The sequence below is a fragment of the Lissotriton vulgaris genome, unplaced genomic scaffold (genome assembly GCF_964263255.1).
Source record: "Lissotriton vulgaris unplaced genomic scaffold, aLisVul1.2 SCAFFOLD_2454, whole genome shotgun sequence".
Lineage (NCBI taxonomy): Eukaryota > Metazoa > Chordata > Amphibia > Caudata > Salamandridae > Lissotriton > Lissotriton vulgaris.
In genome coordinates, this window is record NW_028251589.1 from 101943 (window position 1) to 126417 (window position 24475).

The 24475-nt window shown below is 44.8% G+C and overlaps 1 protein-coding gene across 1 annotated transcript in view; it reads right to left on the reverse strand.

The window, feature by feature from the left end:
- Positions 1-23751, reverse strand: part of LOC147662835 (guanylate-binding protein 3-like) — a 110075-nt gene extending 86324 nt beyond the window's left edge. Inside the window, exons 1-7 of the mRNA XM_086950873.1 lie at positions 23559-23751; positions 23320-23447; positions 22269-22378; positions 19039-19247; positions 18260-18502; positions 17574-17851; positions 14823-15035 (exon numbers count right to left, since the gene is read on the reverse strand). Coding sequence (XP_086806999.1) covers positions 14823-15035; positions 17574-17851; positions 18260-18502; positions 19039-19247; positions 22269-22378; positions 23320-23447; positions 23559-23751 — 1374 coding nt within the window. The remainder of the gene's footprint in view (positions 1-14822; positions 15036-17573; positions 17852-18259; positions 18503-19038; positions 19248-22268; positions 22379-23319; positions 23448-23558) is intronic.
- Between the last annotated feature and the right edge of the window lie 724 nt (positions 23752-24475).

Below are 24475 nucleotides of genomic sequence, written 5' to 3' on the forward strand. Positions count from 1 at the left end.
CCACATCGGTGATGGAATTGAAGTTGCCTCCCAAAATGATGGGGCCCGCTAGGAAGTATGCCAGTGAACCTGTTAGTTTATCGAAAAAATGGGCCTGGTCAGCATTGGGGGCGTATATACTACACAAGACCACATCTCGACCATATAGCCTCCCTTCCACCACCACAAATCTGCCCTCAGGGTCTACTAGCTGGTTCGTGGCCTGGAATGGGATTCCCGCTCTCACCCATATCAGCACCCCTCTGGCGAACGCCGAATACGTGGTGCCAAATACCTGACCACGCCACCTCCTTTGCAGTGCAGCGCATTCCTGTTTGGTCAGATGAGTTTCCTGCAACAGTGCAATCTGGACTCCTCGCCTCACCAAATGGGCGTGTACCTTGTGTCGTCTCAACATTGTTCGAAGTCCACGGACATTCCATGTAAGGCATTTCAAATTAGGTAAAGTCCCCATAGTAGTCATCCCCCGGCCATATCAACAGCGACAATTCGTCACCCACAGCATTGCAGTAATGTCCCCCTTTCAAAACACCCCAAAAAACTTCCCAAACCCTGCTCTCCAGGACAGGACCTAATAACCCAGCTTCAGCCCTCATCCAAACCCGTATCACATCACACATTTCACTAATCTGCGGTCGCCACCACAGAAGGCCTTAAGCGCAACGAGAGGGTGAGTCAGAGCCGACCCAGGGCAAGCAGAGCCCCCACCCCGCGCCCTCGATCCCATACTGCTTTCGCAGCACAATACCTGCCAGTCCGCCAAACATCAGGGTGGCCCGCCCCATCAGGAATATATAGTAAATGCTAATGCCGATTCTGCATACATTTTTATCGGGACCCCACCTATTAACATATCACATACTGCTTGCCTTTAGCAGAGCTCTCAGTGATGTGAAGCACAAACTTTCCTTGCAAACTCTTGACGTAGTCCAATCACAAATTATCCACCTCTGCCTCACTTCCTCTTGGGCTGTCTTCTTCCAATACACACTTTACGTTGCTTTTCTTCCTTCTGTAGACCTTTGAAGAGTTCCTTGTTATTGCACAGTTGCTACATTTTTGTTTTTCAGCAGGACAGTATTTACTAAATGCCAGATGATCCCTACTGTCACAACGACAGCATCTTCTATCATCCAACCTTTTCTCCTTTGAATTACTCCTCTGCTCCTTTGCTTGTGCTTTATAGTTAGTGTTTTGTATTTTATAGACATTTCCTAAGTCCTTATCCAAATGTTTAAGTTCCATCGTGCACCTTCCAGAGAGTTTTACCTTCCGCTCTATTGCCAACACCTCGAACAGTGGTGAATCACCTTTAACCCACAACCGTTCTTGAATTGCAGTATTACCTGCATGCATGACCAACTGATCCCTTATGAAGTCGTCATGTAAATTTCCAAATTTGCAGTCTATAGCAATTTTTTCAATTCTGCCACATAATCGAGCGCCGATTCTCCTTGCGCTGAAAACATTTATTACGTGTGATACCCACGCACACCTTCGGTGCAAAGTAATTATCAAAAACTATTAATGCCGCTTCGAAAACATTAACATCCCCACTTGTGACAGCCTTGGGCATGCGAGTGTAAGTTTTCAATCCCACTGGCCCTAGAGAGTGTAATAAAATAATGTTAATTTGCTCCGCATTCATTATTCCTGCCTCATCCACCTCTTTAATATAATTGACAAACAGTCTTTCTACTCAACCCAATTCATAGCAGGTTCAAATCAAGATGCCCAAAATGCATGCTGTGGGCTGATGGTAAAATTCTGTAGAGCCATATTCTGAACAGAATCACAATCTTCCTGTTCCATAAATCAATATCTTTTCAAGTATCCTATGCACCCCACACTCCAGCGTAGAAATTGTCACAAGCACAGTGTGGTGTATGAGCCCTGATTCCTGTGAGTATAGAAGGTAAACTGATCAGTAGACTCCACCAGAGATATGAGTTATGAACTTCCCTTCTCCCTATGCTGCTTTTACCGGTAACTGATATGTGAAGAGTGCTTCCCCAGGTTGCCAAGCAACAATAATCCCTCGACAAATAGATGGCTGCCACACAAGGTCACGCTTCGTGACCTAGCGTAGTGACGAGCCTGCTGACAATGACGTTGCTTACAACAATACCGCCCACCAAACTCAGCCGCCGCTCGAAAAATGCAGCCGACAAGGTGTCTGTTTCTAACAGCAGCCTTGCTTCAACCTTAAGGTAATTTCCCTTATACAATGTTGAATCCGTGCTCGGCTAACTCCCTAACACCGATACTCCAGTTCATGCAATCTTGAGCTTGACCCAGATCGTCGCCAATTGTTGTGATGGTGTTCTGCACAGATTTACATAACACAAAGTTGTCCTCAGCTCATCTTTATTTGTACTTCAGTTATAGGAAACAGGTAAGAGCAGGACGGCAAAACTGCCCCTGCCACAGCCTCCTGCACAAGGAATCACCCACACATTCAATGTCTCCTGCCAATCCATTAAAATAAGGAATATGCAATAAAAACACCCACCACGCGCAAACACAACACAATCTTTTGTCCAATGATGCCTACCTATCTGTGATGTAGCAGCTTTAATTTGACCTTCTCAAATTAAGAAATTGTCCTGCAAGCATTTGTGAGCAACATCACTTCTGCCCGAAGGAGCAAGTTCCCCTGATCTTGCAGATAAATAGTGTTTCACCTGCTCATCTGTAATATCCTAATTTCCCCACCTGTCTTTTCTCCTTCCTCTCTCTGTCTGTCTGTTGCCCTTTTATTTTTTTCATTCCTTTCTTGCCGTTCTCCCTTCTAGAATCTTTCCCTCTTAGAGATTCATTCTATCCTTGACCTTTGCTCTGAGCAGTTTCCTCTGCTGTGGGTTCTGATACTTTGTATCGTATTTGTACCCTACAAATAAAAGCAGCTCCTGGATTCTTCTCATTCCGTCTCCAGTCTCCTTTGCTACATAATTTGGTACCAGGAGTGGGGTGTAGAAAAGGAAAATCCTTTATATTTTTCCAACCACCACCCGTTTTATCCGTCCTGCGACGCCATCAACTTCTCCACCAACCGCATTGACCTGGAGACTACTGATATTCTTCCCAGGGATCCACAAGCCTTCAGGTGTGTGCTTTTCACTATATTTGTACTTTCAAACTTTCCGGCCGTTTCTCGGGCCTCAACCGTTTCAGCTTGCCTGCTCAAGCCAGCACGTATCTTTCAATTTCCTGCTAGTGCCTTTCCTTGTGACGCATCGCCCTACCTACATAGGCACTTCCATAGCAACCAGTGCAGCCCTACCTGCATTGGCACTTCCATAGCACCCATGGGATTCCCTCCTTGCCCAGGCACTCCGTCTTCTCCTCATTGTGACGCTACTTGCATTCTTCTTCGCTGCTTTCACAACCAGAGGATTCTTTCCAGGCCTGGCACTACTCCTTCTCATTGTGACGCCGTTTGCATCCTTCATGTGGAGAGGAGGAAGCCGGTGGCAGAGGCTGACTCCCTTTGCTTTGCGAGGCACATGCTTGCACTGTGGGCGCTGATCTGAGAGCGTTTTTTTATTGAAAGCGATTGCAGGCTTTTTTTAAACACATGGTGTGAGTGAACAAGTGCGGGCAGGCTCGACGACTGTCACTGCACTTGAGCTGTAAATAATTGTATATATTGTGTGTATCTTACTCTGGGCTGAATATTAGTTCGGGGGGGTCACTCACCTCCTGCACTCCCGCCCCGGTCCGCCGCGTCCATTCTGGGTGTTTGCTGCGGAGGGTGAGGAGGAGCCCAACACTTCCGGGCACAGAGCAGTGAGGTCAGCGCTCTAGTTGGCCCTCCCCATCCACACCTATATGTGTATGGGACAGCGACCGCGCAGCGGGCGCGTGCAGCAGGCGCGATGGAAGCGTACCGAAGTCGCGCCAAAGTCAAGCCCGTCTGCTCCCGTTCGCGGCCGGACGGGGCCGGGGGCCGCGACCCCTGCTCAAACTGCACGGACCAAGCACCACTATGGGAGACAAGATCTGTTAAACTTGCGCCCACCCATACCTGAGACGTGCAGGCACTCAATGGAGGTGTTGACACTCCGAGACTGCCGGCAATGCTCCTTTAAGGGAAGGAGAGAACCAGCTAGCGGAACTTGTAACAGGAGCTTTCGGGGAGGATTACTGAACTGCACAGTATTAAAACCTGGGACCTCCTTGAGGACGAGAAACTTGGTTAGAGGAACACTCTGATCCGGTCATCATAGAAGCGTACCCGCCATACTACAACATTAGAATAGACAGGTGTGGGGGGAGGGGAGGTGGGATTGCTATAGTGACGAAGATTCCTCTGGAATGCACTCTGGAACCATTAAAAATTGAAAACTGTGAGGCAGGATATTTTAATCTGGAATTGGGACCTCAAAATTCGGTCTCCGGGATCCTTGTATATAGACCCCCAGGGGGCCTTAAAGATTTCTCTACAAGTCTGATGGAGGGCGTCGCTCATTTAGCGATGAGGAGGAGCAGACTTCTGGTGGTAGGAGACCTCTACATTCATCTTGAGGATGAGCGAAACAAGGAAGCCACAGATTTAAGACAAGAGATGCAGGCAGTACAACTAGAACTGAAAAACCTCACCCCGACCCACAAGCACGGTCATTTACTGGACCCTGTTTTTGCTAGTTGGGACGGAGTGGTAGCGGACGCTCCACTTCCTATCCCATGGTCAGATCACTTTTTAGTTCCTTTTAGTCTACACATCTTAGAGGCTGACACACAAAAAGAACAGCTCCAGAGCTATCCCCGTGGCAAATGGAAGCACTTCACACAAGCCAATTTTAGCAAATTGTAACAGGAAGGGGGCCCACCGGGGGGTGTTGACAGCGAGAGTGCGAATTGCAGACTTCAGGAGCGCATTCTGTGTGCCCTTAATGCAACTGCCCCGTTGTACACATCCAAGGCTACTAGTAGAGGCAAAAAGTCAGCACCGTGGTTCACGCCTGCTCTCCAAACCGCGAAATCAGAATGCAAAAGACTCGAACGCAGGTGGCGGGCAGACTTCTGCCCTCAACTAAAAGCAACCTATAGGGAGGCACAAAGGAAGTACCAAACCATGCTGCGGGGAGCCAAAGCCTCTCACTTTAAAAATCGTATAAGGGAGGCGGAAAACTCCTCGAACGAACTCTTTAAAATCTTCAAAGAGATCCCGCTGGTAGCGAGCCCTAACACCATAGCTAATGACTCTGTAGCAGACTGCAACAGGGTAGCAGAATACTTCGCAGGAAAAGTCAGGGACATTTACGTTTCTTTCCCTAACAAGCCTGAAAATGGGCTGCACTTTGTAGAACGAACCGATGTTAGAATTACGGAACACAGTAGGGATTATTTTAGTGTCCCTTCCCCGGAGGTACTATGTAAAATTTGTCGAGGGATTAAGTCTGGCTCCCCTCGGGACCTAGCCCCCCCTAAAGTATTGGGAGAGAGCCTGGCTACTCTCGAACCCTACATAAGGCATGTACTACAGACATCCTTTGCTTCTCAGACACTACTGGATGACTGGAAGAAAGCCGTAGTTCTTCCCATAAAAAAGAAAACTAACATAAGCCTTGATGTGCTTGAGAATCTGAGACCGATCTCCCTACTGCCATATCTAGCCAAAGTGGCTGAGAAAGTGGCCAACTTCCAACTGGTGGCCCACCTAGAAACGGCAAACATTTTACACTCCTCCCAATCGGGCTTCCGGTCGGGTTATTCGACTGAGACTGCCCTTCTAAGAGCGACTGAGACCCTCAGACGGGGGGCTGATGCCGGTCACATCATGGCGTAGGTAATGTTAGACTTCAGCGCAGCGTTTGACACTGTAGCTCATTACATCTTGCTACAGTGTCTAAACCGGGCGGGTGTTACAGGCTCTGCCCTGGGGTGGCTGAAATCCTTTTTGACAGGTCGAAGTTTTCAGGTCCAGAGGGGCTCCTTCAGATCCTCAGAGCTAGCGCTTGAACAGGGAGTGCCTCAGGGCTCTGCCCTGAGCCCAACCCTATTTAATCTTTATTTGACCCCCCTAGCCGAGGTGGTGCAGGCGTATGGAGTGGAGTTAGTCTCCTACGCTGATGACACCCAACTGCTAATCTCCCTATCTCATGCACTATCAATAGCGGCGTCCAATTTTAAAGCCTGTATGCAAGATCTGGCCACATGGATGAACTCCCACTGCCTAAAGCTAAACTGTTCCAAAACCGAGGTATTGGTGGTGAAAGGCTCCAGTCTAAATTGGACAGCAGACTGGTGGCCACCCTATCTAGGCCCTACCCCTACCCCTTGTAAGGAGGCTAAGAACTTGGGAATATGGGTGAACCCCACTCTCTCCTACGAGGGCCATATTTGTCGCCCAGTGGGCAAGTGCTTTGGGGTGCTTAAAACACTCAATCAAACATTGGATCTACTCCCCCTTGAAGCTAGACGCACTCTAACACAGGCACTTGTGACGTCCCGTTTAGACTATGGGAATGTCTTATTCTTGGGCGCTACGGAAAAAAGTTTGGGACGCTTACAAGTCCTTCAAAACTCGGCAGCTCGCTTAGTGCTGAGACTTCCAAAAAGAGCTGCGTCTAAAACTGCTCTGGCGGCCTTACACTAGCTGCCAGTAAAAAAGAGAGTTATGTACAAAGCTCTCCTTATATGTCACCGGATATTATGGCAGAATTCTCCCCACTATCTCCATGACCTACTACAAAGATACGAGCCAACAAGAGCCCTTCGCTCTGTAGGCACGGGCCAGCTTACTGTTCCCCGTGTAAGAAGCGCTAAACTTGGAGGCAAATCCTTCAGAGTCTTGGCAGCCCAAAATTGGAACAAACTTCCGCCTTGCCTCAGACTGGAAAAATCTGAGATCAAGTTCAGAGCTCTTTTAAAAACTCACCTGTATAACTCTTAAGCAAGGGCGTCTGACCATACGTCTCCTGAGGTCTTGCCAGCTACCTCTTCTCTCCACAGCGCGGGGACACGCCGGGATGGCGTCACCATGCGCTCTATAAACTACTTTATTATTATTATTATTATTATTATTCATGTAGCCCGGTCCTGCTCTTCATCAAACAGCTTTGTGACGTTCTTTGGCTGTGAGAGCTCGGCTCCAGCCGCGCCTTTCTATATCAAATTGCCTGTACTTCAGCTGATTTTTGCCCATTACTTCAGCTGTGGTAGCTCTGCTACAGCCGCCCCTGTTCTCAAAGCTACTAGTACAGCCTCTACAATTATCTTCACACCAAAGTGGGTGTGGAAGCTCTGCTCCAACCGCTTTGTTTACACCGTCGCAATCTCCTGCACTATTGGACATTCTGGTGGTGGGAGCTCTGCTCCAGCCATACTGTGCTCATCCTTTGGCTGTTTTCTTCTGCAGAAAGGGTTTTTTTTCTTAATTCTAACCTCTCACCTGTTCCTACATGTCATCCACCAACAATGCTTTGCATCCTCCTCCATTTCTTCAAAAACCAGGTAAACCTGAAATCCTTTGGAAACAATGGATTCATATTTTTGAAAATTACCTCATTGGCATTGATGGCTTGGAATATTCACCAGCAAGGAAAAATGCACTTCTGTACAATCATCTTGGCATTGCTGCACAAAAGATCTTTGATAACTTACCTACTTTTCCACGCCTGGCTGGTGATGGTACATGGAATGTTTACCTTGAAGCCAAAGAAAGACTTAAAAAACAATTCTCTGAAGAACCTAATGTCCTTTTGGAAAAACATAGTTTCTTCAAACGCAAACAAGCCAGTGTCAAATCAGTTGAAAAATATGTTGCTGCTCTACGCGTCCTAGCTTCTACCTGTGACGTCATAGCCTGTGGATATTTGTATGAGACCAATTTGTTTTTAACAGTTTCTCTAAAAAGATGCAGGAACGACTTCTTAATTGTCGCAACCCTTCTCTTTAAGAGTTCACTGATATGGGTAAAAGTATTAAGCGTTCTATCATTTCTTCCCAAGCTTTATCAAGACAAGAAGGGGAGTCTCCCATGTCCTATGTATCAGAAAATGTTAATGCTTCCACCTCTATTTCTGCCATCCAAATTAACAAAGATAGAAGTAAACGCTTTTGCTATTGTTCTGGTTCCAAAAACCACATTGGCAACTATTCTTCTTACCCAGCCTTGGGAAAGAAATGCACCAAATGTAAAAAAACAGGGCACTTTCAATAAGTTTGCGGATCCCAACGCACCTCTGAAAATGTTAGAATTCACAATGTGGAGTTGCAAATTCCTTCTACTTCTTCTTTTGATTCCACTGTCTCTGACTGCATCAATATGTTTTCCAATATCCTTCTCTCCATTGATGAACCTTTGGATTCTGTAGAGTTTGAACGTCCCCTCTGCCAAGCCCTTATTAACACACCCTTAGAGGTCATGGCTGACTCAGGAGCCCCCTTAGTTGGTTATTTACACATTTTGGGAAGAATCACTGTAACAGAAATGTACGTGGCATTCAAAGGCAGAGATTTAGTAGGCTGGAAGGATCTAGCCAAACTAGGTATTATTTTAAAACCAGGCCATAACATTCCCATTGTTCTAGGAGATGCTCCCCTCCTTTCCATTGACAACACCACTCTTAACAATACTGCCCTCATTTTCTTGTTTAAAAACAACTTTCCCTCTGTTTTTAGCAATAGCATTGGCACTATTAAAGGGTTTGAACATACCATTAGTCTCAAGGCCAATGCCACACCCATCACACACAGAGCCAGATATGTTCCCATAAACGTCAAACCTGAACTCAAGAAACTCTTACAGACCTTGACCAAAGATGGCATCATTACCACCAATGACTCCTCCGAATGGGCGTCTCCCATTGTACTCACTAAAAAGAAGAATGGCGATCTTCGCCTCTGTGTTGACCGTAGGTCTTTGAACCACAACATTATTGTTGATTGTCACCCTCTTCCCCACATTCAGGAGATGCTTTCTAACATTGGCCATTCTAAATATTTTTCCACTATTGACCTGCATCCTGCGTACCACCAAATAGCCTTAAGTACTGAATCTCAAGAATTCACCACCTTTGTCACTCCATTTGGTGCATACAAGTACTTAAAGCTACCCTTTGGTTTGGTTTCCGCAGCCTAAATATTTCAGAAGGCCATGGACGTTCTTTTCAAAGACATTCCCTATGTTCAGGCTTTTCAGGATGACGTTCTTGTTTTCACTGAAACCAAAGATGCTCATTCAGACATTTTATTTAAAGTTTTCTCCCTCCTAAATGCAAGAGGAGTTACCATTCAATCAGAAAAGTGTAAATTCTTGGTTGTACAAATTGATTACTTAGTGCATACCATCACCCCGGAGGCCCTATACCCAGGTTTTGTAATGTAGAGGCCATTATTAAAACTTCACCCCCACTTGACAAGGATGCCTTGAGATCCTTTTTAGGTCTCCTGACTAATCCTCCTACATTCAGCCCTTGAGATCACTTCTCAGGAAAGGCACACGTTTTGTCTGGACTGACAACATTAACACTGCTTTCACACACATCAAGAAAATAGCCATCAATGCTCCTGACTTGAGTCGTTTTGTTCCTGGTCATCAATGCACTGTTACTGTTGATGTCAGCTTAAAAGGTCTCAGTGCTGTTTTTGGTCAACAAGTTTACAACAAGGACCTCACTGTTGCCTTTGCCTCCAGGAGATTATCTGTTGCTGAGCCCAAATACAGCACCATTAAAAGGGAAGCTTTGGTTTGCGTCTGGACTATTAACAAATTCAAGACCTACCTCTTTGGCAGTCAATTTACCATTTACACTGATCACAAAACTCTTCTCTACCAGTGCGACGGTTTAGGCAAAGCTTCTGCTCGCCTTGTACAATTACTACAATTTTGTTCTTAAGTACATTCAAGGCGGCAGCAATTTCAGAGCTGATTGCCTTTCCAGTCTACCATTGCCCTCAACTGATGGTTCTATTGATGAATTTGAGTGTGTTGTAGCTACCATTGATGCCTCTTCTTTCTCCAATGGTGTCATTTCTGAGAAAGAATGGCTCGATGCTTCTTTGCGTGACCCAACTCTTAAAAAAGTCTGTGATTTCATTGTCAAAGGTTGGCCTCCCTTTCAAAACTTATCCCACGATTTAAAACCATTTGCTCAAATTTCCTATGAGTTATCCCTTGAAAAATGACCTGTGCGTTAGAGACGGCTGTTTTATTCCTCCTTCTTCACTAAGGAATAAGCTCATTTCCATTGCACATGATTGACACTTAGGAGACACTGCTATATGTAAAAGAACTCAGATAAAATTATTTGTGGTCCTCCATGAATACCCAAGTCTCATCCTTTGTGGATTTATGCCCTCAATGTATTGTTTCCGACAAACATTAGAGAACCACGCAAAATCCCCTTCGCCCAGTCTTACTACCAGATAACCCCTGGGCGAAAGTTGCCATGGATTTCGCTGGCCCTTTCAATCTTTTACCTAACTCTTCAAATTTTTTATTTGTACTGATTGATTACTACTCCAAATGTATTTACTTTTCTTTTATTGATTCTGCTTCCACCCAATCGGTTCTACAATTCCTCAAAAATGTTATTTCTCTCGAAGGCCTGCCAAAGGAGTTAGTCACTGATAATGGCACTCACTTTGTCTCCACTGCCATGAAAAACTTCCTAGTAAGTTTTGACATCAAACACCTACAAGTTGCCTTGTATAGCCCTTCAGCCAACGGATTAGTGGAAAGAGCAAATTGCTTCCTAAAAGAAGGCATTCAAACTGCTCTTTCCTCAGGTTTAGATTACAATTTTTTTCTTAAAGATAAAATTAATGTCTACCACAATTCAATTGTTGGAGCCTGATTTAGATATTCGTAGCAGGATTACTTTGGCACAAATGTGATGGATATCTCGTTCTCCCAAATCTAAATCCCATAGGAAATAATAGGATTTAGATTTCGGTGGACAGGATATCTGTGACCGTTGTGACAGAGTAGCCCATCTGGTAATATCTAAATGCAAAACCTAAAGGCCCGATTAGAATGGCGGACGGATTTGGACTGCCCAACACGGTGTCAGTGATCCTACAGTAGATATTGTGATGCGACCGCCACCGAGGTAATCACAATGCCTATATTTTGCATTGAGGCGTGTGCTGCTAGCTGCAGCACCCGCTGCAATGCAAAAAAGGGGCACTTTACATATCTCTGCCCTACGTGGCAGGTGGTGCAGGGAGATGTAGGGGGCACCATTGGTGCCCCCAGGTCCTGTGTCTGGGGGCCAGGGGATGAGTGGGGCCCACTAGGAGCCACCAATGTCCCTTTCCACTAGTCTTTTCATAGCAGGTTCACTGCCATGAAAGGCCTGGTGGAAAGGAATATCGTAACGCCTACTGCAGTGCCTGGTAGCTCTGCCACCATTGTAGGCATTACAGACCGTCCGGCGGTCCGAATGGCTCCTTAAGGCTGTTGGATTAGCGTAGGACGGTCTTTTCACGCCCAACCATCCGCCCCACCATTCTAATGTGGCAGGCGGTATTCTGTACTGCCATGGTGGTGGGACCACCATCGATGGGCTGTCAAGTTTCTTTGAGAAAACACTTGAGGGATCTACACATATGAGCCCTTGAAGAATTTCGAAAGTTGTCTACTTTTCAGAATTATATAGCTTTCCTGTATCACCTGTGGGTTTCACACTGGCTTCCAGCACAAACAGGAAATAGGTTGAAAGCACAAAAAATAGGAAAATGGGCTTGCTCTTTGAAAAATGCCAAAACTGTGCTATAAAAATGGGATTTTTGATTCAGCTCTGCATATTCCTGAAAGCTGGGAAGATGGTGACTTTAGCACAGCAAACCATTTGTTGATGCCATTTTTAGGAAAAATAACAGATACTTTATCTTACTTTTCCCCCAAACCTAAAAATGTAACTTTGTTTTGGATATTTTCTCGTTCCCCTCCAGGGGAATCCTGGTACTCTGGACACAAATTTGGCATGGATACCTTATGTGGACAAAAAGGTAATGGAGGCATAAACACAAACTACGCCAAATAGCCCCAGAAGGAGGTGGCACTGGGGAGAAAGGCCCAGCAGTTACGGAGTTAAACATCTTTAGCTTTATGTGGCTAAAAAGGCATGTGCATTAAAAATAGGAACAGAAACACACAAGAAATTAAGCAAAAATATAAGAAGCTAGTTCAGATGCTATTCCTCCTTTGACTGAAAATGACCAAACTGTCCCTAACTATGTTGTTCAGTGTGAAAATTGAAGGGAAGAACTATGTCAGCAGTGAAGCCAAGGAGGGATATCCGACAAATCCTCATAAAAAGACTAAAATAGACTAGAACAAAAAACATTCACTACATGATTTTTTCCATTGAAGTAAAATAAAAGGAAAATTTGTGAAGAAGGCAGAGGGGTACCATAGTAACTAGCGGACAAAAGTTCACTGATGCTCGCTTCCAGCCATGCCACCCTCCTAGGGGCACCATAGTAACAAGCGGACAAAAGTTCACTGATGCTCGCTTCCAGCCATGCCACCCTCCTAGGGGCACCATAGTAACAAGCAGACATCAGTTCATTGATGCTCGCCTCCAACCATGCCACTCTCCTAGGGGTACAATAGTAACAAGCAGATACTAGTTCATTGATGCTCACCTCCAACCATGCCATCCTCCTAGTGGTACCATAGTCAAGGCAGACATCAGTTTATTGATGCTCGCCTCCAACCATGCCACTCTCCTAGGGGTACAATAGTAACAAGCAGATATTAGTTCATTGATGCTCACTCCAACCATGCCATTCTCCTAGTGGTACCATAGTACAAGGCAGACATCAATTCATTGATGCTCACTTCTGCCCATTCCACCCTTCTAGGGCTGCGTAGTGAAAAGGCGAGATTGGTGCATCAATGCTCGCTTCTACCCATGCCATCGCCCTACAAGTGCACAGTAAGAAGCAGACATTAATTAATTGATGCTCGCTTAACCCTTGCCACCCCACTAGGGGTTCCATAGTAACTAGGGGACATTAGTTCACTGATGCTCGCTTCCACCCATCCCACCCTCCTATGGAAACCATAGTAACAAGCAGACATCAGTTCATTGATGCTTGCCTCCACCCATGCCACCGTCCTAGTGGAACGATAGTACAATGCAGACATCAGTTCATTGATGCTCGCCTCCACCCATGCCACCCTCCTAGTGATACCATAGTTCAATGCAGACATCAGTTCATTGATGCTCACCTCCACCCATGCCACCCTCCTAGTGGTACCATAGTACAATGCAGACATCAGTTCATTGATGCTCGCCTCCACCCATGCCACCCTCCTAGTGGTACCATAGTACAATGCAGACATCAGTTCATTGATGCTCGCCTCCACCCATGCCATCCTCCTAGTGGTCCCATAGTCAAGGCAGACATCAATTTATTGATGCTTGCCTCCACCCATGTCACCCTCCTAGGGGTGCTATAGTAACAAGTAGACATTAGTTCATTGATGCTCACCTCCACCCATGCCATCCTCCTAGTGGTACCATAGTCAAGGCAGACATAAGTTTATTGATGCTCACTTCTGCCCACTTCGACCCTCTAGGGCTGCATAGTGAAAAGTGGACATTAGTGCATCAATGCTCGTTTCTACCCATGCCACCCCCTTATAGGTGCATAGCAAGAAGCAAACATTAGTTCATTGATGTTTGCCACCACCCTTCTAGGGGTACCATAGTAATATGCAGATATTAGTTCATTTATGCTCACTTTAACCCATACCGCCCTCCAAGGGGTGCCATAGTAACAAGCATACATTAGTTTATTTATGCTCACTTTAACCCATACCACCCTCCAAGGGGTGCCATAGTAGCAAGCATACATTAGTTAAGTTATGCTCACATTAACCACTACCACCCTCCAAGGGGTGCCATAGTAGCAAGCATACATTTGTTAATTTATGCTCACTTTAACCCATACCACCCTCCAAGGGGTGCCATAGTAACAAGCAGACATTAATTCATCGATGCTCGCCTCCAGCCATGCCACCCTCCTAGGATTTCAGAGTAAAAGGATAGTAAAAGGCAGACATTAGTTCATCGATGATCACCGGCTAGTTTTGGCTCTTTACAATCTAAGGGCCTCATTAGGATCGCGGACGGACTTGCGTCCGTCCGCGACCCCAGAGGATGAGGGAACGTCCGCATGGGCTGCGGCGTTCCCTCATGTGCGATTAGGATGTGACCGCCACCCTGGTGGTCACATCCTGGATATTTAACATTGCGGCGGGTGCTGCTTCAAGCAGCACCCGCCGCAATGTTAAAAGTGCATGTTTAACATTTACATGCACAAAGCGGCAGGCACCGCGCGGTGCCTGCCGCTTTGTGCAAGTAAATGCTGGGGGGTACCATAGGTACCCCCCATGTGCACCCCCCACCCGCCAACACCCTGGGGGCCCGCAACGGGCCCCCAAAATCAAAAGTACACATGCTTTTCCACGGCGGAAAAACCGCCGCGGAAAAGCATGTTTACAAATGCTTCCTAATTTGGCTGGCGGTGTCTGATAGACACTGCCAGCCAAATGAGAGCTTTTCCGCCGCGGTTGTAATCTGACCGCGGCGGAAAAGCAGCGGACAGTAACCAAGACCCACCAGCCATCGTAATGTGGCGGTGGGTCTTTGGTGAGTCTGCAGAGGATTTTCCGCCTCCTCCGGGCCGGAGGTGGCTTCCCCCGGCCCGGAGGAGGCGGAAAATCCTCCATCATAATGAGGCCCTTAGTCCTTCAGATCCTCTTCCACTAAAATCTATCTTCAGATGTAGACAAAGCTACTGGTCTTTCTGGACTCTTTCTTAAGAAAACAGGGTCCCTTCTCCATGGCTTGACTCACCATCACACCCTTGTTGGGGCTGGCTTGGAACTTCATCACCACCTGGTCTCGGTCACGGATGTAGACCTCGTACCCACCAGGCTGGGCGTAAGCACCACCTCTCAGGTTGGTCTCAAGGGTAACGGAGAAGTCCTGGAGCAGGGAGCGGCATTTTTCTAAGGAGATCTCTTCATTCTTCACTGTTAGTTTAACATAGTGATCTGTTACTTCACACTGGAAAATGCAAATAAAGACAAGTCAGACAACTGTCTACTGATAAAAACATTTGTAAATACAAACGACGCAGAAGTGTTCACCAGTTATAATGTGATAGAAAAATAACATATGATACTTAAAAAAACTAGAATTAGAAAAATCTGAAATAACACTGGTGTTGATAAATGATTGCAGGGTTATACAAATAAACAATTTTTTCGGTCAGAAAACAATAAAAAAGATAGGCTTGATTATTGGGACTTTTTAGCAATTCATGACGTTTAGAAAGTAGCCATTGTTTTAGCAAATTCAGTTTTTAAAGATTGTACTTGGGGAATGTGCATGAGTGCCTAAGTGTGCCAATATCTACATGGCAGGTCTTTATTCTGCTGCCTCAGTCCTATTTCATCCTTACAGATTTGCTGGTGGAAAGGAGATAAAGGAATTGCCTGTTTTAGAGGTGGACCATGGTTGTTTATTCCATTTAAGAAACAAATATCAGCATAAAACTAAAATTCAGGATTGGGGGCTCTTTGAGAATTCACAACAACGATAAACCAGATAATTAAGTGTTATTCATTAATAAGGTAAGAGCTGTCCATCCTTTTTAATTGCATAGGTGATTTCTATATTGCTAGTCATAATATTGTACAGGAGTTCTACACGTCTCTGCCATTATTAGTCAGTCATATTTAATCCTTACATGAAGGCTAGGATGTACCCTATTTTTTAGTAGTTTGTTGCTTTATATTGAAGCAATTTAAAAAAAAGCAATTTTTCTACCAGCTGCCTTAAAGTTTAAGTTAATTTTGTTAGGAATTCCTTTTTTTTTGGCTGTTTTAACATGGACTCATATAAACACTTTCCAACTTTTGCTAACAAGGAGGAAAAATGTCTTCTTGGCTAAAAAGCAAAGTGGTGAAGAGGAGTTGCGCGTTGAGGTAACTTTGGAAGCCATACTAAGGATGACAGGCCAGACACCTCTCCCTCTGGAGTCAGTGTGGACCAGTACAATCTGTACTGTCTCATGCTAAGAAGTATCCAGACAACCCCAGAAGCCTCAGCCACATAGGCAAAGCAGCTGCAATTTTATATGGATGATGAATTTTTGCTTAGACAGGTGGATTCTCTCTGGATGCGAATTATGGATTGTAGACGAATCGTGGACATAAGGACCAGCCCGGTTACATAAAATAAGAACCTCAACATATTCTGCATGCTTTGCTTGTTTGTAGCTTTTTGACACAGCAGCATCAGAGTCCCCTCAATTAAGCTTTATTTGCAGAAAACTACAATCAAATAGTTTGGGAGGAGCTTTATGTTTACATAGCTCTAAAAGGCTTACTATTTATAATGGAAGTGTGGGCATAAATGTGATTTTGAGCAACTTTTCTCCATGTTGTGTCTTCACTTTGATAAGATGCCTGTTAGTGTTTGGCTTAAGCTTCACTTACTAAATCTATTATGTGCACACATGTCTGACTCAGCTATTTCCATATATGTCATTGTAGTTCAAACAGTATAAAAAGAATGCACCTGCTGCATCTGGTAGAGCATACTTGGAATCCAACTGCTTTGTATCTCTCAAACTTAAGCTTCAATTAAATATACCTCCACTATTGGGTTTGATTGCTGCCTCTCATTAAGAGACAAGAACACCTAATTTGTAATGTGACATATTTAACCTACACATTATTTTTAGAATTTATCTAGAATTACTTCTGTAGAAGTCGGTGTTAAAATAAATAAACTGAATTGATAAAAATGTATGAACTTGATTTTAAGTTCCTCTTCCCTCCTACATCTCCCCCTCTACATACATATATCAACTAAGTTTGCAGGGCCCGATTCACAGAACTAACTTAAGACAAAATCCTAAACTTACTACTATTTTGGTATTCACAGAAGGCACTTAGGAGTTCTAAAGTTAGGACTCCTAACTACCGAAATGAGTAAGTGCCTTCTGTGAATACCAAAATGAGTAAGTGCCTTCTGTGAATACCAAAATGAGTAAGTGCCTTCTGTGAATACCAAAATGGTAGTAAGTTTAGGATGTTGTCTTAAGTTAGTCTGTGAATAGGGCCCACATTCTTTAACATGGTTTTTTTAATGTTCCTTGTTTTTGTCACACATTTGGTCTCTGTACCGAGCTCCGATACTCCACATTTATGCCACGCTTAATAATTACCTCAATAAGCAAATTTAAAAAATATGTAAGGGACACACTGAAAAATAAGAAGGGGACACTGAACTACAATCTGTTTACAAACAGCCTCCTTCAAGGAACATTTACAAAACCTCCTGTAGTTTCTACTTAGTTCATTCCTTGGTGGGGTTGGCACAATTTCAAGGTATAATTATTACATTATGCTGTAATTAGGTTTTTAAAACTTCTACCAGTTTTTTGATACCCATTTAAGGCTCTATACTGTTTCACAGAGTTATCCTTGCTTCTCTTTTCAGGATTGATACTTGTGATTTTAGAAACAGACCCATCATTGCTTAAAGAGGCATAAGATACATGAACCCGCACTAGGTATTGGCTGAGAATTTCACCATGAACTGCTTCTGGTACTGCCCGTCCTCATCTTTGAAGGAGCGTTTTATGTAGATCTGGAGAGCTTCAGATTCGCACTTCCAATGCAGATATGAGAGCTCTCGCACTTCTGCTGGGAACTCCACCAGCTGTTGCATCTGGGAAGAGTAGTGCCCCACTGCTTCTTTGACGGCCGTCTCGTTCTCAATAGTGGCCAGCGAAAGGACGGCGTTCTCCAGGCACGGAACCGCCCCGCTGAGGATGGTCTCCACATAGGTCTCGACCAAGGAGCTGAACGCTAAAAAGAGAAACAAGATTGGCAGACTCAAACAGCGGATTCTTTGGTAGCATAGACCTCATATACTGGTGTTATCAGAGGACTGCCTTACAACTTTGGACCTAATCACTGTCAATGGCTCACGTTACAAACCAAACAAAGTTCAATGAAGATACAAACCAAGACAATGGGCTTGATTTAGAACTCAGCAGACAGGTTATTCCATCAGAATGTTGACGGACATCCTGTCCACCCAAATCTAAATCCCTATGGCATTTAGATTTCGGCAGACAGGATATCAGTCACCGTTGTGATGGAGGAACCCGTCGGCCGAGTCTGAATTAGGCTTCAAGGTAGCATCAATGAGCAGGTCTGTTTCATTAATCAACTGTATTTGTTTATGTGCTTTTCCTGCTTTCATTAACCTACTTCTTCCGTTGAGTTGATAACCGCCTTTCACCCTCTTCACCTCCGCCGTCTGATAGACATAGTCACAGAACTTGCGCGTCTGCTGAATGAACTGTGGTTCCAGCGCACTCTCTGGAAGAGACTCCATGTCATTAATGTCCTTCCCAGACACTGGGCGGACAAAGACGAAGCAATTTCGAGAAGGAAAGAAGTGCCGTATGCATTCACGGATAAAGTTATAGTCCACCACACTCTTTCTGAAGCCTGGAGGAATGAAAAAAAAAGAGTGTGAATAATGAGCTGCAGTGGGTGCAAGGTTTGCAGACTAGTGCGAGAAAAGGTCAGCGATGGAAGATTGTCTTTAATGGTTGCTCGAGGAGATCTGAAGGCAAAAATACAGAAATTAAAGGACAGTGGTACAGGGGCCTTTCCTGTAAGAGGTATGAGGCCCAATTCATGTCTGACCAAAGATAAAAAGTTTCTGCAGAAAGTCTGGGGCACAGGCTTGGCTGAAAGGTACAAGACATAGAAGATATTGCCTCAGAAAGTCAATCAAAAGGTAAAAGTAAGTTTAAGACCAGGACAATGGAAATGGGGGGAACATCACTTTTCACAGCTCACAAAGTTTCCATCAGGTTTGTATCATGAGGTTATGGAGAGGCAGGGTGTAAGCAATATGGCACACAACACTGATTTAAATATGTTGGCATGGTACAAGCGCGTCCCCTCCTGAGCAAATCAATGTTTTCTCATTTCTCCCCTTACCTCATCCCACAAGAGTTACCTTATTAATGATTTACCCTTCTTTAGCGCCAGAGAGTTCTCCAAATACTCCTTCTCCGTCACGTCAAGTCCATCAATCTTCAGCTCCAAGGAGAAGTCTCGCACCAGCCAGACGAAGTTTGGGAAGAAACGGGCAAATTGACACTCGTCCTCAAAGTCATCATCTGCTTGATCTGGGCTCCCCGTGGACTTCACTTTAATGAGGTCTGTGAGCTCAGACACAAAGCTGGTCACAGTGTTAAGGTGTCTTACATACTTTGAGTGAACCTATTGGGGGGGGCAATGGAGAGCTGCAGCAAAGAAGCGGGTTGCATTGGAAGGCTCGGTGGCCTTAATTTTAATGAGGTCTCTGTGCCTGGACGCAATGTTAGTCATGGTGCTACGGAATGTATGAAATAAAGAAGGGAAAAGAGGTCGGAATTGTCTATGTAATGAGGTCTGTGAACTGGATGCGGAGTTGGTAAGGGTGTCAACACATACATGAAAGAATGATATAGATCAGGGTAAGCCTTTCCCCTGATCTTCACATAAATGAGGTCTATGGGCTCAGAGGCAAAATTTGTCAGACTGCTGGGAAGGTATAAAAGAACCACATGGGCCAAACATAAAGCACCCCTGAGAAAACATGATCTTGTTTAGGTTAATCATGCATCCTACAGCAGCTATTATTTCTTGAAATTACTAATGTATTAATCAAAAGCCCCTGCCTCACAGCAGAGACAGGGAATACACTTGACTCTGCAAATGTGCATTTTTAAAAATGCTTTGCCTGTAGAAGCTTGCCCCTTGTGCAAATTCAATTGAAGCGCAGTTCCTCTAAATATCTCTGTTTCATATGATCTCATACTTGCACCTTCCTGCTGGAGAATTGCAACTTAAGCACATGTCATTCTATTCTAGAACGCTCTAAAGTTGGATATAAAAATATGCACATCGTTCTACCTTCGATGAACTCTTCTCCTTGGCAAATGCTCATAGGATTCTTTCCTTGGAGAGCTCCTTTGTCTGGAGGATTCTAGGGAGACCTCTGTTAGATTTTCCGAGGTCACTGCTTTTTAATTAATAGAGAGCCTGAATTAGATCTTGGCGGATGGATTACTCCGTTGCAAAGGTGACTGATATCCCATTCACTGAAATCTAAATCCTATAGGAAAAATTGGAATTTAGACTTCGGCGGACAGGATATCTGTGAACGTTGCGATGGAGTAACTCGTCCGCCAATATCTAAATCGGGCCCTTAGTTTCAGATTCACTCTAAGAGAAGAGTGCTAAACGTTTGTTCAATACTCTGGCCTTCCTTTGAATGAAGTCTGTCAGATCAATCGCAGAGTAGGTCGGGGTGTTGGAGAATGAATGTAGGACGTGCACTGAGGTGAGACGTTTACTTGGTCTGAACTTATATGGGGGCATATTATCAAGGCTTATAACGCTGCTTTTTTTGGCACAAAGCGCCGAAAAAGCTGCAATTTTTTTATCGCTTAATTAACAAGGACACCCTAACGAGTGTTAGCACGTGTTTCCTTGCTACTTTGCATGTCAGCGATCAATATCGCTAATGACTTGCAAAGTAGGCGTTCCTCTCCTAATCCTCTCATTAAATCCCCCGCAAACACAACATCGCCCTATTATCAATGCGGACCGGACCCGCGAAGCGATAATAAAAGCCGCGCTAACCGCGGTTATCGCTGGGATTTAACACCTGCTAAAAATGTGACTTAACTATCTCTTCAGTGGAAGATGGATTGTTTCCCCACTTGAGCATTACACATATCGCAGGTTTTGTATAGCAGGAATCAGCCTGCTATCACTGGTTTTTCCCGCCATCGCTGGATTTTACTTAGCCTGTGAGCAATGCATTGCTAATACGCCGCTAAAAGGGCGAGAAAATTCAGCGATATGTGGCAATAAAAAATAAAGCGCTAGCCTCGGTTTGTGATAATTATCGCAGTATCTTGATAATATGCCCCATGATATCTTAGGAATAGAACCCAAAGCAGGCCAGCGTGCTTGGGAACTTCTGAAGGAATGAAAGCCGGTGCAGTACAACACTCTCTTAGGATCCCTCCCTATTATGGCTTCTTCTGTCACTTGCAGAGTCATTTCCTTTAAAAAAAATTACAATTTCTTTAAAGCTGTTAAACCCTGTTGTAAAAGAATGCCTAAATCAGACAATTATCTCAGATAAGACGAACGGGGTCTGGGATTTCTGGACTTGAATCTTGACACTGTGGAAACTTCTTTGTATCTGAGAGAAGTAATTTCAAGCTGTTTCCCAAATTAATTAACTAACTGTAGCTTCTGATCTGAGTTATGTTTTTCAGCGTTGTGTTATTGAATTTTGTGCATAAATAAAAATGTGCAAAATGTATCTTTACACTAAATTGTACACGTACACACTGATATAACACTGTTGTCTTTGAAACAAATTCTCTATAAGATGAAGAAGTGCATTTTTCAGATTCTTGTTAACTAGAACTCCATTTCGTCCTAAACTCCATCTTCTCCAAAATGGAAGTCACCCTTATCAGTGATCTACTCCTTTGCACATCACATTGCCTGTTGTTTCCATAGCTCGAAGTCAAGCAAATGATTATTTGTTTATTTCCACTGTCATTGTCCGTGAAGCCTTTAATGAACTTTCCCCTGCTTAGTCACAGAACTGCAATTATTTCTTCACTGTCTTTCCGCTAGATCACTGTGCCCTATTCATGCAAATAACATGCTGTTGTTTATGTATTTGGTTTGTTCAAACATCTCTGGGTGACATTAGTATAGAAGGTGAAGAATAATTATTCATGTAGTGGGACAGTGTTTAGGTGCTATGGCACTAGGATGTTTAGTTTTACAGTACTCTGATTTGCTGATGAAATGATACACTTGCTACCACCACAGTGATTATGCAGTTCTGGTAATTTCATATGCAAAAATATTGTATACAAACTTTGATTTTGGGTATGATCCAGAAGAGTTTTCTATTCTACTAAGAATGCTGTCAGTTCAGGGAGTCATTCAGAGAGCAATAGATTGTCCGCCTTATAGCAGATGAAGGAGTAACAATGGTATTACATCTAACACAATCTGGGAGAGACACAGAGGATGGAGTGTGTGTAGACATTATAAAGAAGAGGTCAGAGTGGAGGACCAGATACAAAGTGATGACAGTGACTGGCCCAACCCAGGAAGGCATCAGTTTCTCACCCCTGGCTCCCTCGTCCGGTCCCCAGAGATTGCACAGACGTAAGGATACTGCAGCTGCTCCAGTGCGTACTGGTTGATGGTGCCCATGCTGTTGTAGACGAAGATGCTGCTCAGCAACACAGCCAGGGCGAAGATCCAGGAGTCATTCTTCGAATCACCCTTGAAAATTGACAAACAATTTTTATGAGTTGGATAGGTGTGGATAGCTTGGCCAACTTGTAAGCATAAAGGATTATATGCCGTTCTCGGCCGACATGACACGGCGAGGTAGAATCCCCTGAGGGTACCTTTTGGGTATATATACATCACATCTTTGCCAAGCAGGCAGAGGAGAAAGACTTCCATGCTGACACACTGATGCGAGATGCCGAGGTTCCTGCACACAGACACTCCAGCAGTTCAGGCTGGACTGTTCCCATGAGGCACAGGGTCAAGACTGATTTGCATATTGCTGTGTCTGAACTGGGGTGGCGAAGTGAGCTAAAGATCGATGATGGATTCAACCCAGATCTGTTACTGGGGGTGAGTTTCAGTGCTCCATCCATCATCTCCTTGTGTTTGCTTTGTTCGCCCTAAGTTGGCAGGGTATGCCCAGATGTGGTTCCCTTGCTCACTGTGCCATTGGATTCAAGCTAGCATGGCTGATGAGAGCTGCTAGCCCAAAACCGGTCACAGGATGCTTGTTTCCAGTCCAGGGAAGACATGGCTTGGCAGTTTGGGCTGGACTGTTCCCAAGAGGCATAGGGTCAAGACTGATTAGCATATAGCCGTCTCTGAACTGGGGTGGCGAAGAGAAGTAAAGAGCAATGATGGATTCAACCCAGATCTGTGACTGGGGATGAGTGTCTGAAAAGTTTCAGTGCTCTGTCCATTATCTCCTTGTGCTTGATACAGGCGAACATACCCACTGGGGGTGTCTGTAATCAGCCTGGACACCAATCCAACAGTCTATGCTGTCTAAACGTGCAGATCCTATATAGGTTTATAGGAACTACACAACAATAACTTCTCTCAAACTAGAGGACAGTATGCACCGACACAGCTAGGTCTGCAAGCGATGGCTACAACCCTATGTCCTTGTCACATTCTCCCAATCTTACCTTCTCCACGTCTCCCAGCCCCTCGGTGTCGAGAAGCACCAAGGTGTGGTTGGGTTTCTGTGGGTGAGGAACACACCACATCCAGATCCCTTTGGTTTGAGACTGAATGGTGGATCCGAGTGCAAATCCTGGAAAAGACACAGCAGGCTTGTGTAAGGAAGAAAGGCACTGAACCTCAAACAAGATGTGACCTGGGGCTCGCTTGTGGTGCTTACAACAACATGCAGTAGAGACCTCACCTTTCAGCTGTCCGGCAAGCTTGTTCATGAGGTAGGACTTGCCTGTGCGGTAGAGCCCCACAATGGCCACCACCACCACAGGCTGGGTAATGCCTTTGAGAATATCTAGAGCGCGTGGGTTCACCTGCAATTGGCAATCAGCGATGTTGATGATGAGACAGATGGGCGCATCCATGTGCATCTTGGAGGCCATTTTACGTGAACAAGATGAACCTGTGTCAAAAGAAATGGGATAAGAGAAGCAGTGAAAGACCATAAGTTTAGAATCATCAAATTGTACGCTTCTATGCATCCATCTCAAGAAACAAGGGTACAAGCCACTAAGACCAGAGTAAGAAATCTGACAGTACACTATAAGTACTACAAGTTTACATTATTGACATAAAACATCTGATATAAATAGAAATCTGAAAGTGTCACCCTAGATCCAAGGAGCTAGGAAGTCTTTAACAGAAAAATAGTTAATTGCAGTAGGAGCCTCTCGAGTATGAGGACATATTTGGTGGAGTAAATTGGGTGGGTCTGTTTGAAAACAAGTTAGGTCATGAGAGTAAAGTGAGTTGTAATATGAAAAAGAGACAATCGTGGAGCAGCGTTTCAAAACTGTTCTTCCAGCTCAAGTTCAAACAGTGGCGTAGCTAGGGTGGAGTCCCCCCGCTGCGAGGGGGCAGCAGATGGACAAAATACTCGCACCCCCACCCCCTCTCTTCACTAAAGTCGCCACACTGAGTCACTTTCAAAGCACACGGATGCAACATATTTACAACAATATGTCGCTTCTCTGTGCTTCCCCCTGCCCTGACGCACAAACTGCAGCCATGCGCCGGCGCAGGCACCCTTGCACCATGGTGCAAGGATGCCAGCGTCACAGGGATGATTGTGTATGAGCAGGACAATCAGAAATGCCACTTACAACT